This window comes from Schistocerca piceifrons, chromosome 2, assembly GCF_021461385.2.
Source record: "Schistocerca piceifrons isolate TAMUIC-IGC-003096 chromosome 2, iqSchPice1.1, whole genome shotgun sequence".
Classification (NCBI taxonomy): Eukaryota; Metazoa; Arthropoda; class Insecta; order Orthoptera; family Acrididae; genus Schistocerca; species Schistocerca piceifrons.
In genome coordinates, this window is record NC_060139.1 from 663,403,346 (window position 1) to 663,423,659 (window position 20,314).

Genomic DNA, 20,314 nt, shown 5'->3' on the forward strand with positions numbered 1-20,314 from the left:
GGGATGGCGCAATGTGAGTTGTGGGTGGATAGACATGACTGATGCACACGCTTTTATAGGTACAGTTTTTCACTGATAATCTCTGATAGGGCTGTGTTTAATGTCATCCTTGTCGTATGGGTGCACAAACATGATGATATCTACCTTTCTATGGATACAGGTATTCATAAATAATCTATGGTAGCGCCATATTTAATGTCGCCCTTGACATCTGGTGCAGCATCTCACGTGTTACATCTCCAGAAACTTACTGTACACTGTTACTATACCAACATGGAGCCACAAGAGACTTCATTATTCTCCATAATGAGCTGTATAGCGTCGTAAGGTCCAGGCTTAATGGTGGCCATTTTAATGGTATTGAAAAGCTGCAGAACCATACCGAATCCTGGTGTGTTGAAACTGTTCATAAGGAACAAGACACTTAGCTACCTTATATTCGAGCTGAGCTATTAACAACATCTACAACATGTCCAAATAAGAATTTATATTCACATACCTCAGTCCTAACAGATACAGTCCTGCTATCACTGTGGAAATCACAAGGTGAGGCAGGTGACTTTTATAGTCTTACATATAATGAGTACTTTTGAATGAGAAGTCGTCCGTTGCGGCTGAGCGGTTCTAGGCCCTTCAGTCTGGAACCGCACTGCTGCTACGGTAGCAGGTTCGAATCCTACCTCGTGCATGGATGTGTGTGATGTCCTTAGGTTGGTTAGGTTTAAGTAGTTCTAAGTCTAGGGGACTGATGACCTCAAATGTTAAGTCCCATAGTGCTCAGAGCCATTTGAACCATTTTTGAAGGACACACAAGTTACTTTCCCCCTGTATGATCTCTCATGTATCACAGACCCATCAGAGACTAACAGACACACTTGAAGCATGGTAACTGAAAACAATGAGCACTATCATGGCAGGCTTCAACTCGCTGCTCCAGGTCGCTGCAATGTATTTCACTCACATACATCAATACATAACACTAGTTTTAGAAATATCATCAAGTGAACATGCTCTCTCATTAATGTATGCTGACTCACTCATATAAGTGGTGATAAAATAATTTATTAGACCCATATCGGTTTTCATTATAATATTACTTTCTGGCTCTGTACACAATACCTCTTTCTGTGTCCAACTGACATATGCACGTCACTAACTGCTCATCAGCAGTATAATTGCGTCAGTTCACCATCAGCCATAATACTCAGTCAAAGCAATACTAACAACAACGATTTTTGCTAGTTCCATTGAGTGGTATGAATAAAACAACTATACGTTTTCCTAATTCAAGCTAGCTATATGATGTATGTGGGGGAGAATGTGTTTTTCGTTTGTGTGTGTGTGTGTATGTGTGTGTGTGTGTGTGTGTGTGTCTGAAGAGAGAAACACACACACACACACACACACACACACACACACACACACACACACAGAGAGAGAGAGAGAGAGAGAGAGAGAGAGAGAGAGAGAGAGAGCAGAGGATTAAAGAAGATAATATGTATCATTCATCGGCTCCCTTTTCAGAATCTGTGAGCTATAGTGTCATTAGCCTGTTTATGTTACGATGTGACTATTTTCTCTGTCCACAGATTTGGTTTTGAGGCAAATTAGCGTCATGGAATTATCGACTGATACACGAGTTCCGCCACCTTCATGGATAAATCACGCTTTCATAGAATCTGCTTTGAAGACTGCAGAACGTAAGAAAATTACTGTGGATTCCTTAAGCGTCCACTATGCAAATGCTGAAGGGCTTGGCTATTTAAGCTTAATTTTCAGAGTGACTGCCTGTCTGAGATATGAAGGCAATGAAGAGACACACAAGAAAACCCTAATAGTGAAAACCACTCTTGGGTCTGGCGAACTTAATGCTATGGCAGAAAAGTCAGATGTGTTCAAGACTGAGGCAGAGATGCTGTACGATGTGATGCCACAACTCTATGAGCAGTTGGCAGCACTGGAAGGTGACGAGTTCCGGCCGTTGGCAGCCAAGTGCTACCAATGGGGGCGGCAGCCCGCGACTTTCCTTGTGATGGAGGACCTGTCAATGGCTGGCTTCAGGCTGGCTCAGGCTGGCCAACCACTAGACTTCAAACACTGTGCAGTCGCGCTACGGGCATACGCTCGGCTGCACGCCGCTTCAGTCTATCTGCTCAGCAAACAGCCCCACTACAAGGACAACTTTTGTAAGCACATATTCACAGAGAAAAACTTTCGGCTGCTAATGGCATCTACATGTACACAGTTCTTCAAAGCACTAGCGAATGAGTTAGACAAATGTCCTGGCTATGAAGAATATTCAGAAAGATACAGGACATTGGCTGAATGCTTTCTTGATGTTTCATATGAAAGGATGGAACAGATCAAGACGCGAACAAAGCTTCCGGTATTGACTCATGGTGATTGCTGGAAGAACAACATGATGTTTAAATATATGAATGGAGAAGTTTCAGAAGTCCGGCTACTTGATTTTCAGGTAAGGATTAACTTTCCTTTTCCAGCAGCATCAATATTCATTCTACTAACCTCATATTGTACTTTATTCCTACAAGTATGAGGGTAGAACATATTGTGGGGCGGCGAATAAGTTGTAAAAATAAATTGCTGCATAAATGCTTGCATGTTGAATCAGTTTCAGGCTTTTAGAATGTTGTTAATGCTGTCTTTCGCCGTTCTCAACACTGGCTCTCTATTTACTTTTTAGCACCCAGAAAGTGATTTAACAAAACGTGAAGCCTGTAATTAGAGTTCCTAGTGCCCACTTCATCTGAGAATACCATTATAGCTGCAGCTTACAGCTCTGAGGAATTAGGAGATTGTCCGGGATTTCTAATCAAAAACGATTTTCCAAAATAGTTGAGTATATTCCGAAATTCACTGATAAAAAAAACACAAGTATCCCTACAACCTAACTAACAGAGCAGTTCAGAGTCTAATGCGCTGATGCAACTATAAATGTTCGAATTAAATGTTAAAAAGAATGCTCGCCATAATTTGATGAAAATATTTCATCAAACGCCACGCTAAATACACTCCTGGAAATGGAAAAAAGAACACATTGACACCGGTGTGTCAGACCCACCATACTTGCTCCGGACACTGCGAGAGGGCTGTACAAGCAATGATCACACGCACGGCACAGCGGACACACCAGGAACCGCGGTGTTGGCCGTCGAATGGCGCTAGCTGCGCAGTATTTGTGCACCGCCGCCGTCAGTGTCAGCCAGTTTGCCGTGGCATACGGAGCTCCATCGCAGTCTTTAACACTGGTAGCATGCCGCGACAGCGTGGACGTGAACCGTATGTGCAGTTGACGGACTTTGAGCGAGGGCGTATAGTGGGCATGCGGGAGGCCGGGTGGACGTACCGCCGAATTGCTCAACACGTGGGGCGTGAGGTCTCCACAGTACATCGTTGTTGTCGCCAGTGGTCGGCGGAAGGTGCACGTGCCCGTCGACCTGGGACCGGACCGCAGCGACGCACGGATGCACGCCAAGACCGTAGGATCCTACGCAGTGCCGAAGGGGACCGCACCGCCACTTCCCAGCAAATTAGGGACACTGTTGCTCCTGGGGTATCGGCGAGGACCATTCGCAACCGTCCCCATGAAGCTGGGCTACGGTCCCGCACACCGTTAGGCCGTCTTCCGCTCACGCCCCAACATCGTGCAGCCCGCCTCCAGTGGTGTCGCGACAGGCGTGAATGGAGGGACGAATGGAGACGTGTCGTCTTCAGCGATGAGAGTCGCTTCTGCCTTGGTGCCAATGATGGTCGTATGCGTGTTTGGCACCGTGCAGGTGAGCGCCACAATCAGGACTGCATACGACCGAGGCACACAGGGCCAACACCCGGCATCATGGTGTGGGGAGCAATCTCCTACACTGGCCGTACACCACTGGTGATCGTCGAGGGGACACTGAATAGTGCACGGTACTTCCAAACCGTCATCGAACCCATCGTTCTACCATTCCTAGACCGGCAAGGGAACTTGCTGTTCCAACAGGACAATGCACGTCCGCATGTATCCCGTGCCACCCAACGTGCTCTAGAAGGTGTAAGTCAACTACCCTGGCCAGCAAGATCTCCGGATCTGTCCCCTATTGAGCATGTTTGGGACTGGATGAAGCGTCGTCTCACGCGGTCTGCACGTCCAGCACGAACGCTGGTCCAACTGAGGCGCCAGGTGGAAATGGCATGGCAAGCCGTTCCACAGGACTACATCCAGCATCTCTATGATCGTCTCCATGGGAGAATAGCAGCCTGCATTGGTGCGAAAGGTGGATATACACTGTACTAGTGCCGACATTGTGCATGCTCTGTTGCCTGTGTCTATGTGCCTGTGGTTCTGTCAGTGTGATCATGTGATGTATCTGACCCCAGGAATGTGTCAATAAAGTTTCCCCTTCCTGGGACAATGAATTCACGGTGTTCTTATTTCAATTTCCAGGAGTGTATTTGGTAGAATGTCTGTCCCGCGACGGCACGTGAAAATACGACAATACGCAAACTGAAGCTAGATAATGAAAATCATCCCAGAATTAACCCTTCATTTGAAATGATTTCATGGTTCCACGTATCTCTAGTAACTTAATACGGCACCCGAGGCTGTTTGTAGCAGTGATACCGATGCGACGCGACTCCCGACACAGATGGCGTGTTATTCAGCGTCTGGAGAGAACTGGGGCCTTCCTTCCTCGCGCAGCGTTCTTATATATATATATAGCCGCGGTGCGGACGGCTAAGGGAACGCCTGATCAAATCGGCTCTCCCGACTAGCCGCTCGGCTAGTAACGCACCACTTCAAGTTACATAATAATTTATAGCTTCTTTTGCTGATGGCCAATGAAGCTCTTAATTTAAACGTGCATTCAGCACACAGGTAAGTATTGATAATAAAATTTTGACGTGGCTAAGTTAAATATTTTGGGCGAGAGAATTAATTTAATTACACTGCACGCAGTAGATCAGCTCTGAACTGGCCCTTTTGAGATCCGCTATCGCTATAATTTTATAGGTATTCAAAAGAAACTTTTCACATCTTCATAGTCATAGCGGACCTCCAACCTATTTAAATCTAAACATCCTAGCCTTATTTATTAGCCTACTTAATCTATCTTGCTTCCTTCAGTTTTGAGACGAAAACCAGAAAATCATGAATTTCCACTAAAATCTTAATTTGTGAAATCCAAAGTACTGTTTTTATTAAATCATTATGAAAGATGAATCTAAATATAAATTTTGAAGTCTCTAGCTCTTTTCTGTTGCGCCAATGATTTTTTTCAGAAAAACGTCCAAATTTCGAAAATGGCTGAAGTTATCGAACTGATATTTAACACACATTAATTTAGTATTATTCCTGACATGCTAGAAAATTTTTAGGTAATTTTCTTGATTTTTAAGGTATTGCGCAACATTTATGACGTCAGAGCTAGTTACAGCAGGCTGGCTGGCACACAATGGAAACTGATGAGAATTTACTACAGCGTGAGTAGGCTGCTTCCCTACAATATCATAAAATATTTGACTTGAAATTGTGGTGAAAATAAATGTTCTCTGCAGTACCTTGGTGAATTTATTCTTTTTCTACATGGGTAGAGTGGATTCAGTAGTTTTAGCTATTCGAAAAGGTTCTTATTCAATATCATGCCAACTACGGCTACTGTAAATTTATCCACATGGGAAAGTTGTCAAGGTATTCGACTGATAACAACTTCCTGAGGGGCAGAATCATTATGTCACCTTGTTGGACACTCACTGTGTGTGTAAAATTAACTGCAGGAGTTCCCTAGAGCAGAACGATAGAGAGACTGCTGTACATGTTACATATTGATGAGTTTGCTCTTAGTGTTACTTACATTCTCAGAACGTTTGTTGAAATGTCTTTTCAGATATCAAGAAAATACCAGCCCGCTCTCTTAATCTAGACTAGTGTACTTCACGAAACGTAAAAGTTTGATAGGTTTTGATTTCACGATTAATGAGATTCAACCCAACTGCACTTCTGAAGTCAACGTGATGACGACAACAAAAGGCTTAGTACTTAAAAGTCATGCAGATACTGGAAATATATGGATGGGACTGGAGGAGACATTAATTTGTTTTAGGACTATAGCAATGGATTGGCTGTGTCCAATTATTTTCAAAAAGTAGGTGATAATAAAAATATTATACAGCATATTCACCCTTTCAGGAATGGAAAATGATCAACCACACACGATGTATTATTGCAGGGATAGTATCACACAAATTACCTCACAGTAATCCATATCAAAGGGCTGTGTTATCCGGTTTGGTAGAAATTAATGCAGGAACCCACTGAAATTGGCACTTAGGCGCTGGCACCTACTTGTGTCTATATGAAAAGACAGTGTTTTGCGTAAGGGACAGACATTATATCCAAGAATGTGTTACACATCTTTGAAAAAATGGGGAACATAGTTACACTCAGGAGCAACTGAATTACTGAAAGCCGGCCGGAGTGGTCGAGCGGTTCTAGGCGCTACAGTTGGAACCGCGCGACCGCTACAGTCGCAGGTTCGAATCCTGCCTTGGGAATGGATGTGTTTGATGTCCTTAGGTTAGTTAGGTTTAGGTATTTCTAAGTTCTAGGGGACTGATGACCTCAGAAGTTAAGTCCTATAGTGCTCAGAGCCATTTGAACCATTTTTTGAATTACTGAAAACATCTTAGCGAGGAGGTGACTCCTCGATTAACACTGATGAACGGAGACAGTCCGTCGTGACGTAAACTCCACTAGCCACTGAGAGATATGGGATATTATCGAGCCACACAACCTAGCAACTGGGGCCAGCAAACCACGAATATGAGTAGCAACTGAGTCCAAAGCATTCAAATCTAGCCTAATGGTCCCAAGTGAGTTCTACAGAACAGAAATTCTCATGACTTCGGGCACAAGAAAAGAATCCTCATGTTCAAGCCGTGTTTCTGAAACCAAACAGTGCCAGGGAGCAATGCTGTGGTGTATTGTTGTATTGTGATTGGAACAAAAATTTAAGCGTGCGATTGGACAGTGGGTGCCAACTTCGTTCACCTGTATGAAATTGTGGCAGAACTATCAAGGAACATTGCCACATGAAGAACAATCCCCCGTAAGATATAACTTTCAGTACCTCTCGGAAAAGTGGCTTGTTTCTAAGCAGTATGTTTTACCACATGTAGTTTTCTACGCACTCTAACAGGCCTGCAGGAGTATACCAACATGTTCCGCACTGATCAATTCTCACAAACATTTTCGATATTTAGAGCGTTCAGCAGTGATATTCCTGCTCCACTGCCTATCAATGTATTAGAGGTGCTTGTATTTGGTTTAGCAATTTCCCCCTATAGCCAATCTGTGGTTCTGGATGAATGTGTTAGTCTGGTTTGAGGAATACTACTTTGAACAAAAGTGTGCTCATTTGGCTTCTCCAGTCACGTGACCATCCTTCTACACCACTGAAATGGCGATACATCGCTGCTTTGTAGCCTGTCTCTGCTGTATTTGCTGGCGATCTGTGTCAACTATAACTGACACAAGGGGTATGGGTTCCGTCGACATGTGGTATTTGTGGTATATACATGATATAGTCGCAAGTGAAAAGCCCAGTACTTGCACCGTTGCAAAGGTGTGCTCCATCTCTCGCCATCCAACGTTATGACCCGAATGAAAAGTGATGATAACACGCCGTACGGGGTGGCCGAGCGGTTCTAGGCGCTATAGTCCGGAACCGCGTGACCGCCACGGTCGCAGGTTCGAATCCTGCCTCGATCATGGATGTGTGTGATGTCCTTAGGTTAGTTAGGTTTAAGTAGTTCTAAGTTCTAGGGGACTGATGACCTCAGATGTTAAATCCCATAGTTCTCAGAGCCATTTGATTTTGAACCAAGTCGTACAAAAACAAAAAAGAAAAATTTGCAAAGGGAATCGAAGTTCAGAGGGAAAATAAAATAACTGTGCGGTTTGCCAGTGACGTTATAGTTCTGTCAGAGACAAGAAAGGATTTGGAACAACGGTTGAAAGGAGGGTTTAAGGTGAACATTAACAAAAACAAAGCAAAAGTAATGGATTGCAGTCGTATTTAATGCTCACGAAATTAGGGTAGGAAATGAGCCACTAAAAGCAGTAGGGGTGTTTTGTTATCCGGGCTGGTACTACACATGTTGTACTGGTGACAAATCTGTGGATTGGCGATTGGATTATCTCCACTCAGACTGCTGATACAGACAATTGTCCTTTGTGGACGAGCATTGTCCTGTTGAAGTATAGCCCAACGATGCTTTCGTATGAGAGGTAATAAGTGAGGACGCAGAATGTCCGTGTCATAATGGCCCTCCACACCATGACACCAGGAGCACACACCGCTTTGCTTCTCCAGAACAATGGAAGAATGAAATTTCACTCCAGGTCGCTGGCATACTCGTGGACCTCGGTCATCCAGGGTAGTGAAGAATGGTGATTAATCACTGAACACAACACGACGCTGTTGATCAGCAGTCCACACTTCCCGACCACACCATCTTTCCAAAACTTGACGGTCGTGCTGGACGGTAATCCCCTAGTCAGGCAGCTGCTAGTCTACGATCATTAGTTTATCATGATACAGAATGTTGCAAGGAATCCATCACATGTTCTCGGATGGCGGGCGCAGATGCGAAAGGGTAACAATATGCTTGGTGCTCAATACGGAGACCCTTTCTTGTGGAGGTCAGACCTGGTCGACCAGAACCTTAATTCCGAAAATGTCTGCCCTCACGTTCACACACAGTCCAACATTAGGTCACTGTCACACCTCAGATGTTCCACAAAATAATGCCACCGAACAAACAATTGGAGACCTATAATGAAGCACTTTCCAAACCCTGGAATGTGCTGATAACGCTGTCTCGCAGTAGTACACAACATCTTCGTGTCCTTCTGTGATCACACAATAACACGCACCGTTATGCCCCTTATACAGGGTGTTAAAAGAATGAACGGCACAAAAGGACACATTCCAAATAAGCAGACAGAGAAATTATGTTATATCAAAATTGGCTAGGAACAAACAAGAACTAGGCTTTGGAATCTCGGTGACGTCTACGTTCTGAATCGCCAGTGTTTTGTTTTACTTGTCACTGTTGCCATGCGACGTACGTCATCGGTTGTTTAAGGTAACACCACCATTCCAGCGATCATTACGACTGTTGCAAGCACACGCGTTACTACGTAGAATTAATCACAGACTTGGCCCCTGCAATGGCAGTTTGCACAAATGCACAGATGGTAGATTCTGACTCGGTGTGTGGATTAGTTGACGGCAATGGAGCTCGCGCTCAGCGTTTGTACCCGAGAGATTTCCAGGATGAAGACGCCGGGCAGGAAAAAGTTTGAAGGCACTGATAATCGACATAGGGAGCATGGGGCATTTAAGCGTGATACTCGTGACCAGAGGCAGGCGGCTACTCTTCTTGTAGTTGACGACGACCCTAGTGTCAGTACAAAAATTAATAGGTATAGCTGGACGAACTGTCTGGCCTCCACGTTCTCCGGACCTAAGGCCACTGGATTTTTAACTGTGGAGCCGCTTGAAAGCAGATGCGTATGAAGCACAGTAGATGATGTTCAGAGTCTCCGTAGCCGTGTTATGGAGGGCTGCGAAACCACAAGCAATACTCCAGGGATACATCAGTGCATCCGAGATCACTAGGACGGCGTTTTGATGTATGTATCAAAGCCAGTGGGTGACATATTGGACACCTTCTGTGAGAAACGATTGCATGGGGTATCATGGTACGTTAATTAATTAGTTATAGAAGCTGAGTTGTAACAAAGAAACAAAGCTTATCCAGACCAATGTCCATATAACATAACTGATTCGTCTACGTATGAGGAATGTGTCCTGACATTTGTGCCGACATTTTTGTTACATCCTGTATACCGTACCAGAACTGGTAAGAATACTGAACACGAAGGACCCTAACACACTCTTGTGGCCGTTTTACCTGGCACCCAGAATGATAACTCTAATCATTTACATATTTACAAACACGCCGATGGGGTGTACATATTAGCCCGCATCTCGTAGTCGTGCGGTAGCGATCTCGCTTCCCACGCCCGGGTTCCCGGGTTCGATTCCCGGCGGGGTCAGGGATTTTCTCTGCCTCGTGATGGCTGGGTGTTGTGTGGTGTCCTTAGGTTAGTTAGGTTTAAGTAGTTCTAAGTTCTAGGGGACTGATGACCATAGATGTTAAGTCCCATAGTGCTCAGAGCCATTTGTACATATTGTTAACTACACAGACATGTTTCTTGGTGCTTCAGTCTTATTTTGTCAGGCAGCGAGTTCTCTTCTGTAAAAGATTGAACAGTAGGGGCGAAAGGCTACATCCATGTCTTACACCATTTTTAAACCGACCACTTTGTTCTCAGTCTTTTAGTCTTAGTGCTCCCTCTTTGTTCTTGTTTTCCTTGCCTTTTTTCTTTCTTTGACTAATCAATCTTCTGACTGGTTTGATGCTCCCCGCTGTGAAACCCTTCTGCATTTCAACATTTTCATGTCAGAGTAGAGTTGTAACCTACATCCTCAATTATTTGCTGAACGTATTCCAATCTCCGTCTTCTGCAAGTTTTACCTTCTATAGCTACCGCTAGTACCATCTAAGTTATTCCCTGATGTATTAATAGATGTCCCTTCTTCTTATCACCATTACCCATATGTTGTTTCCCTCGCCGATTCTGCGAAGAACCCCGTTATTCCATACCTTCTCAGTACATCTAATTTTGAGCATTCTTCCATAGCACCACATCTCAAAGGCTTCGATTCTCTTCTGTTCTGGTGTTTTCATTGTCCATGTTTCACTACCACTGAATAATGTGGTCCAAATGTACATTCTCAGAAATTTCTCTCTGAAATTAAGACCTATGTTTGATCCTAGCAGGCTTGTCTTGGCCACGAAAGACTATTTTGCCAATTTAAATATCTTCAACATTTCGCGGCCCTTTCAGCAACTGTGTAAATATTAATTTTAATTTTAATAGTTAACAGCCTCAGAAACCTAGGTTTCAGTCGGGATAACCCAACCTTCTTCTGAAGAAGGTTGGGTTATCCCGACTGAAACTCAGGTAAATTCTAGGCAAACAGTGCAACTGAGGCTGTTAATTATTAAAATTACACTCCTGGAAATGGAAAAAAGAACACATTGACACTGGTGTGTCAGACCCACCATACTTGCTCCGGACACTGCGAGAGGGCTGTACAAGCAATTATCACACGCACGGCACAGCGGACACACCAGGAACCGCGGTGTTGGCCGTCGAATGGCGCTAGCTGCGCAACATTTGTGCACCGCCGCCGTCAGCGTCAGCCAGTTTGCCGTGGCATACGGAGCTCCATCGCAGTCTTTAACACTGGTAGCATGCCGCGACAGCGTGGACGTGAACCGTATGTGCAGTTGACGGACTTTGAGCGATGGCGTATAGTGGGCATGCGGGAGGCCGGGTGGACGTACCGCCGAATTGCTCAACACGTGGGGCGTGAGGTCTCCACAGTACATCGATGTTGTCGCCAGTGGTCGGCGGAAGGTGCACGTGCCCGTCGACCTGGGACTGGACCGCAGCGACGCACGGATGCACGCCAAGACCGTAGGATCCTACGCAGTGCCGTAGGGGACCGCACCGCCACTTCCCAGCAAATTAGGGACACTGTTGCTCCTGGGGTATCGCCGAGGACCATTCGCAACCGTCTCCATGAAGCTGGGCTACGGTCCCGCACACCGTTAGGCCGTCTTCCGCTCACGCCCCAACATCGTGCAGCCCGCCTCCAGTGGTGTCGCGACAGGCGTGAATGGAGGGACGAATGGAGACGTGTCGTCTTCAGCGATGAGAGTCGCTTCTGCCTTGGTGCCAATGATGGTCGTATGCGTGTTTGGCGCCGTGCAGGTGAGCGCCACAATCAGGACTGCATACGACCGAGGCACACAGGGCCAACACCCGGCATCATGGTGTGGGGAGCGATCTCTTACACTGGCCGTACACCACTGGTGATCGTCGAGGGGACACTGAATAGTGCACGTTACATCCAAACCGTCATCGAACCCATCGTTCTACCATTCCTAGACCGGCAAGGGAACTTGCTGTTCCAACAGGACAATGCACGTCCGCATGTATCCCGTGCCACCCAACGTGCTCTAGAAGGTGTAAGTCAACTACCCTGGCCAGCAAGATCTCCGGATCTGTCCCCCATTGAGCATGTTTGGGACTGGATGAAGCGTCGTCTCACGCGGTCTGCACGTCCAGCACGAACGCTGGTCCAACTGAGGCGCCAGGTGGAAATGGCATGGCAAGCCGTTCCACAGGACTACATCCAGCATCTCTACGATCGTCTCCATGGGAGAATAGCAGCCTGCATTGCTGCGAAAGGTGGATATACACTGTACTAGTGCCGACATTGTGCATGCTCTGTTGCCTGTGTCTATGTGCCTGTGGTTCTGTCAGTGTGATCATGTGATGTATCTGACCCCAGGAATATGTCAATAAAGTTTCCCCTTCCTGGGACAATGAATTCACGGTGTTCTTATTTCAATTTCCAGGAGTGTAATATTAATATTTTCCAATGCTTGCTCTGTCCGTATTGGGTTATTTTTCTGCCTAGGTAGTAGAACTCCTTTACTTCATCTACTTCGTGATCACCAATTATGATGTTAAGTTTCTCTCTTTTCTCGTTTCTCCCACTTCATATTACTTTCGTCTTTCTTCGGTTTACTCTCAGTCCACATTCTGTAGTCATTAGACTGTTCATCCATTCCATGTTGTAATTCTTCACTTTCACTGAGGATAACAATGTCATCAGCGAATCTTATCACTGATGTTCTTTCACCCTGAAGCCTTAACCGTTTCTTGTTCCTTCCTTTTGTTTCCGTCGTTCTGTCTTCGATGTGTAGACTGAAAAAGTGTGGCGAAAGTATACCCCTCGCTTACATTCGTTTTAATCCAGGCACTTCGTTCGTCTTCCAGTCTTATTGTTACCTCTTGGGTCTTGCATATTACCCGTCTTTCCCTACAGCTTATACCTATTTTTTTCAATATTTGGAACGTCTTGCATCGTTTTAAAATGTCGAACGCATTTTTCTGCATTCTTGCATCCTGTTTCACTCACAATGTTAGAACTGCCTCTCTGTTGCCTTCATCATTCCTAAAGCCAAACGTATCATTCAAGAGATTTTCTTTTCGATTCCTTTGTGTATTATTTTGGTCAGCAGCTTGTGTACATGAGCTGTGGAGCTAATTATAGGATAACTCTCGCACTTGTCGGCTTTTGCTCTCTTCGGAATTATATGGATAATGTAACTTCCGAAATTTTTCCAGCGTATTTCCTCTTATAATAATTTTCGGATGTGCAGCCTGATATCGTTGACATTCTGCGACGATATTTGGGCACAGAGACGTCCGGCCATCTTCAGATGAGTAGACAACTACTGAAGAGGCCAGGCGCATTCATTACACTTGTGCCAAATATCGCGCATGCAAAATGTGCTGGCGTCTTTCGGCGCATGTTTCACGTGATGAAATGCGCGGGACAGCCGAGGTCTATTTGCTGTCCTCAGTGTTGGAAGTTAAAGATGATCTAATCCCTGAGTGTCGAATGACCCCGTAGAGTCCTCTGTGACAGGAAAATTTTAATTGTACGATTCCAATTTTTATCCACTAAAAAGCCGTTATCGCGATGTATAAGATAATCGACAAGACGTATTGCTACCGATTCTTTGATTACCGAATCCCAAAAGCTGGAAACTGGTGCTAAAATTTTTGTTCTGTAGTGTCCCGAGGAGTGTCCCATGGAAATACATTGTTCTGTTACTGTTGATTTTAACGGTTGACGAAGACGAGTGTATCTTGCAGCTTGGCTACATGGACTTTTAAGGTGATTGTGCGGAAATTCGCAATGGTCTCCTGTTGTTGTCTTCTTCTGATAGTATACAGCCAGTTCCATTCATCCAACATACCAACGTGAACACTCATTCTATTGCCAGTTGCCACAATGATGGAATGTTTGTATCCCTTGTAACCTCCCCACAAATTTTTTAAAGAAAAAGACAATATTATTTAAGAATACTAATGGACATTGCGCTAAGTGTAACCTCGCCACAATGAAATCTACTGACAATGACAATTAAACAAAAATTAGCAATCTGACTCAAATATAAGTTCTTCACGAAAAATTAAAGTCTATTCAGTGATAAGAAAATTCAATTAAACCGAAATATCGGTCTTTGGCCCTGTATAAAACAATCAGAATTAAATTCTTACCTCAGTATAACTGGATGTCAAATTTCTGCTCTTATTCTTGCGCGCGGCTTGGAGGAACTGCATTGCAAATAATAATATTCCTTTTTTTTGTGATTTTACTGAAATTTTTCTTTAAAAGAAGTGGAATGAAATGGGAAGTGCAACGAATTCGTTAGTTCAATAAAAAAATAAAATTTTTTGAAAAATGCTTTTGAAATAAAAATTATTATTGGGGCATTTGTTGGAGATTAATTACAATAAATAAACTTTACATTATCTGATCATTACCTTATACCTCATTCAGCCTCTTGACCAGAATGCCATGTCGACGCTCGCCGACTGCTCATACACACATCTCCACTCGACTGCTATTACCGACATACTGCACGCAACTGAACAGAGCTACCGCTCGCAACGACTACTGACAGAGTACTCCTCTGCATAGCGACAACTAGCGAACTGCTCTACATGACGATTACTACTGCACTGCACTGCACGACTACTACTAGCGAACTGCTCGCAACACTCGCGCGGTCAAGCGCAGACTAACTACGATAAAAGGCTCTCTGGTCAGAGACGCTGCAATGCCTCGCCATCGCTGCTACGTTACATACGTGTTTCATAACCCTCCACTGGGGGGGCAAAAATATGGCAGCGATGGTGAGTCATTTGGACTTGCCAATCGCGGCAAAATTTTTTTCTAATTAATAAACTTCTACAATTTACAGAATATTTAGATGTAGTACATTAATTAAATGTTGTGCACACGCACTAAGTACAAAATATATCAGACAAAGACAAAATGTGAGTACAAAACATAGTAGCAAATCAGAAAACTGTATATACAAATTATTTGACAGATAACAAAGTGCACAGGCACTGAAAAAATTCTTTGGCATATTCAGAACAAATAAACAGACTGGCAAAAAATATTATGTTGACAAGTGACATGAGTGCACATGCACTGCAGTTGAGAACATATCAGTAAATGATGAAACGTATATACAATTAGTAACAAATGACATAAGTGCATACGCATTGAAGTATTGAACATACAGAATGAGTACAAATCATATTGGAAAATGAGAAAAGTGCACAGGCACTGAAGTTCAATAGAAAACATATTAACACCTAACATAAGTGCACATGCACTGTAGTTCAGAACATATCATTAAAAATAAAAATGTATATACAATATGAAAGACAAGAGTGTACATATACTGTACTTCAGAACAAATCGAAAAATGTCTTTAGCATTTTGGCAATAAATAAACATAATAGCAAAAAATCATGTCGAAAGTGCACACGCACTGAAAAAATGTCTTTAGCATTTTCACAACAAATAAACATAATGGCAAAACATCATGTCGACCAGTGACATAAGTGTACTCGCACTGGAGTTCATCGAATCGAAAAAAAATGTATAACCCACGAACAGAAATGATGTTACCAAAAAAAATTTTTTCCTTATGTGACAAGAATCAGGATAGGAAAGGGAAGGATTGCATCATGGTTGTAGCACTCTAGATTGCACACAGCTGTTCTGAAAGTCCATATCTTGCCACAGAAGTACAACACCAAGTGACACAACTTTAAGTTCTTTTCCCATCAGAATTTATCAGTGTAGCCAAGACACTGAACTGTCGTAGTAATGTTCCATGTTTTCATTTTGGCAGTACATTAGGTACACCAAACAGTGGGACCATAATAACGTCTTCATCGCTCACGGTGGTGGACAGCATGTCGTGTCAACACCACGCTCTTACAAGGCACACCAACGTAGAATTAGTGCAAAACCAAAGATAGTGCTCCATGATCACTAGGATAAACAGGACAAATGGACATTGCAGTAATTCAGGGTAGTTAGCTTATGAGGTGAAGGACATTAAGTCACATAATATTGACAATTAGAGTCTTCATGAGTAGTTTGTGGCATTCATAGCCCAGTTATTGAACATTTCTGTACCAAGTATGTAGTATTACAGAAAAATGTTCATGAATTGTTTTACATAGAATCAGTAACCTCCTTTTCCTAGTTACAAAGCATTATGAAATAATCGCATTCTTTTCCAGTTACAAAGGATAGCATAGTTAATTAATCATTTGTCAGTTAATTAATCATTTGTCATTCCAATAGTAATAATCATTAGCTTTTTCCTAATTACAAAGCATTATTAAACAGTCACACTCATTTCCAATTACAAAGTATGGCATCGTTAATTAATTATTTGTCATTCCAATATAGTAAGAATCATATTCTTTTCCGGTTACAAAGTATAGCATAGTTAATTAATTATGTGTCATTCCAATATAGTAAGAATTATTAGCCTTCTCCTAATTACAAAGCATTATTAAACAGTAATTAAGATTCATTAGCCTTCTAATTACAAAGCATAGCATCATTTGTCATTTCAATATAGTAAGAATCATATTCTTTTCCATTTACAAAGTATAGCATAGTTAATTAATTATGTGTCAGTTAATTAATCATTTGTCATTTCAATAGTAATAATCATTAGCTTTTTCCTAATTACAAAGCATTATTAAACAGTCACATTCCTTTCCAGTTACAAAGTATGGCATCGTTAATTAATTATTTGTCATTCCAATATAGTAAGAATTATTAGCCTTCTCCTAATTACAAAGCATTATTAAACAGTGATTAAGATTCATTAGCCTTCTAATTACAAAGCATAGCATCATTTGTCATTTCAATATAGTAAGAATCATATACTTTTCCAGTTACAAAGTATAGCATAGTTAATTAATTATGTGTCAGTTAATTAATCATTTGTCATTCCAATAATAATCATTAGCCTTTTCCTAATTACAGTTAATTAATCATTTGTCATTCTAATATAGTAAGAATCATTAGCCTTCTCCTAATTACAAAGCATTATGAAACAGTCACATTCATTTCCAATTACAAAGTATGAACATTGAAAACAAGAGCTAATTAATGGCATAATTAATAACAATTCATCGACTGACATTAATTATTCGCACTCAGTGGCCAGCAAGTATTGAATAGAATAAAACATAGTTCATCATTCAGTATTATTCAGATCATTACGAAGTCATTATTAAAAATCAGTTAATTACAGTCATAGCATTAATAATCATGGGCATTACAAGTAGTCTCATTACAATAAACAGTGGCAGTTATTAGCTAGTGACAAAGCATTATTTTAAATATATACTCAAGTGACATACTATTCAGAGCTAATCAGTATTATTCAGAATTTTCTCAAACTGGTATCACTACTTGGGACTGGTAATACATTTTTTTTGTTAGCAATGCATTGCGTTGGGATCGATAATTAATTGCTGAGACATAACACTATTTGCTTTTGACCTGTTGCTGCAAATGAGGATAGGTAACGTCATTCGTCATGAGTCAGCTGTAGCAAGATTATGTAACAAGGCAGTATGTGTGATCACATTCATAAATGATAAACACAAATGGGTAAAAATTAAAATGCAAGTACTAGAACAGGTATAATAAGTAACAGGTTTAGTAAGTATCATAAAAAATTTCTCTTGAAAAAAAATACAAAATGGATTATTGACCTGAAAGAAGAAACGCACACTATGCTGAAAAGTAGTGAACTTCGAATTAACAGGTAGTGAAATGTGTATAAAAAATGTGTTCCATAGCTGTCCTTTCCAAAACTTTCCGTCATCCTACTATGCAATATAACACCTGCTGTCAAAGCAAACTTCAACAAATACTTAAATAACTACGTAGCATAAATACATAACTTCAACACTATCCTCATCTGTAAAGAAAAAACTTCATTATCCATCACTTCATTATCCATATTATCATAACTTCAATATTATCATCACCTGTAAAGAAAAACTTCATTATTCATAATACCATTTCCTTCATCATTATTCATCAGCATTCATTATCATCTGCAAAAAAAATAACTTCATTACTCATTATACAACTATTCCTTATCTCTAGCATATTTCATCACTAAAACTAAGTTGTGTAGTTTTGTCTGACAGCCTGCATCAATCACCTTGTATTCTGAAAGAAAAAATTAGTTAAGACTGCTATTCTACGATGAGTATAGTATATTCTTGTTAATGCTTGTTAATCCTGATCCATTTACTATTCCTCATAAAGTTATCGCATCTCCTTTCGTTTATTCCGTAGGTGAAATTCCCATTTCTGTTGAATTTATTTCTTAAATACATCATTTCTTTCTGAAATTGATGAACAAAGATTAATGTCCTGCATTTAAATCATATACCCACTAAATAATGTTTGGTTTATGGTGACATAATTAACCATACAGCATAACATGACAGAAAACGTAATATGTCCAAGACATTGACAGTGTTCAGATGCAAAAATGTACACAGAATATCACAATGCAGCAGCAAAAAAATGTAAAACAGTCACGATCTTGAGATGTCATAGGGCAAAAAAAATGTCAAAGTCAACTGGTGTGTGTTATATCTTAACTATTTAACTATTTCACAGTGCATATAAACAAAACTGGAATACAATCGTATATAAAAAAGACAAAATGTGACGTTCGTTGTGTTCAGCTTGTATGTAGTATAGTTAATAGAGGCGAGAATTAAAGACTTTAATGGAGAGAGAATTTGATAAAATTACTACGTCATTACATACAATTGCATAATTATTCATAAAATACGTAAGTTCATCTGGAAAAATATGCACGGTCTGATGTGTAACGACAAGAAAAGCGACCTGCTAACCTTACCTTGCCGGGCACTTGCCAAGAAAAAATACGATAATCATCAGTAATTAGTCAGGTGAAATAATTGCATTAGTAAATGGCATCATAGTGTGTTGAATCATACAGTGGTTTCACTCAATAAACGGTTTAATGTTTGAGATATGGTGATTGCCTTTCGATTTTCTGGTTCTCAAAGTTTCGACGTGTACAACATTGGGGTGAGGGATGCTGCGAATCCGATATGGACCTGCGTATAGAAGTTCAAATTTACTGCACTTACCTTTTAATTTACTGGATAAATAGTGTGTACGTATTAATATCTTCTGTCCAACGTGAAAGTCGCGGCGTGTACAAACCTGTTTTTGCTGTCTTCTCCGGCGCTCTGCGGCACGTTTGATGTTGGTCAGCGCAATGTCAATTATTTCATGGTGTCTTAGTCGCCGACATTTGGGGAATTTTACTAATTCTTTGATTTTGTTTGGTGGTTCAACGTTTTTCAGTATAACAGACGGAGATAGCATATTGGATTCATTTGGAATGGAATTAATTACATCTTGGAATGAGAGTATGTGTGTATCCCAATCAATATGTCTTTTGTGGCAGTATATTCGGCACAGCTTACCAATTTCTTTCATTAATCTTTCACAGGGGTTCGAAGAAGCATGGTACTTGGATATATAAATCGGAGAAATGTTTCTGGCTCGTAACATGCGTGTCCATACGCCACATCGAAATTGTGATCCATTGTCAGAAATTACTTTCATCACATCCCCTACATGAAATAGAAAATGTTTTACAAATGCTTTCGAAACAGTTTTAGCAGTAGCTTTGCGTAACGGAGTGAAAGTAACAAATTTTGAAGTGAGCTCAACAGCGACAAAGATGTAGCAAAAACCTCTGTTAGTTCTGGGAATCGGACCAAAAATATCTACAGCGGCCATATGTCTTAATTTAACAGGTATAATGGGATATAAAGGAGGAATATGTGAAGTGGTGTCTGATTTAGCTTTCTGGCAAATTTTACAAGACGCTAAAACTCGTCGAATACGTTTCTCCATGTTGGTAAAATAACAGTTCTGTCTCAGTATAAGAAAACATTTTCGTGCTCTGTAATGTGCGTAACTTAAATGAGTGTACCAAATTAATTTGTTAACCAGTTCGTCAGGTATGCATAATAACCAATTGTTGCTGTCAGGATGAGAGCGGCGAAACAGAATGTCATTGCGTACAGTGTAGTGGTTCCTAATCGTAACATTATTCTTATCTAGCCAAAGGTGTTTCATTTCTTTCCACACACTGTCTTTATTTTGCTCTTGTGCTATGTCCTGTAATGACG

At 41.5% G+C, this 20,314-nt stretch overlaps 1 protein-coding gene across 1 annotated transcript in view; it reads left to right on the forward strand.

Annotated features, from left to right (window-relative positions):
* The first annotated feature begins 1,873 nt into the window (after window positions 1–1,873).
* LOC124775720 overlaps window positions 1,874–20,314 on the forward strand; it is a 79,099-nt gene continuing 60,658 nt past the window's right edge. The window contains exon 1 of the mRNA XM_047250546.1: window positions 1,874–2,476. Within this exon, the coding sequence (XP_047106502.1) occupies window positions 1,874–2,476 (603 nt within the window). The remainder of the gene's footprint in view (window positions 2,477–20,314) is intronic.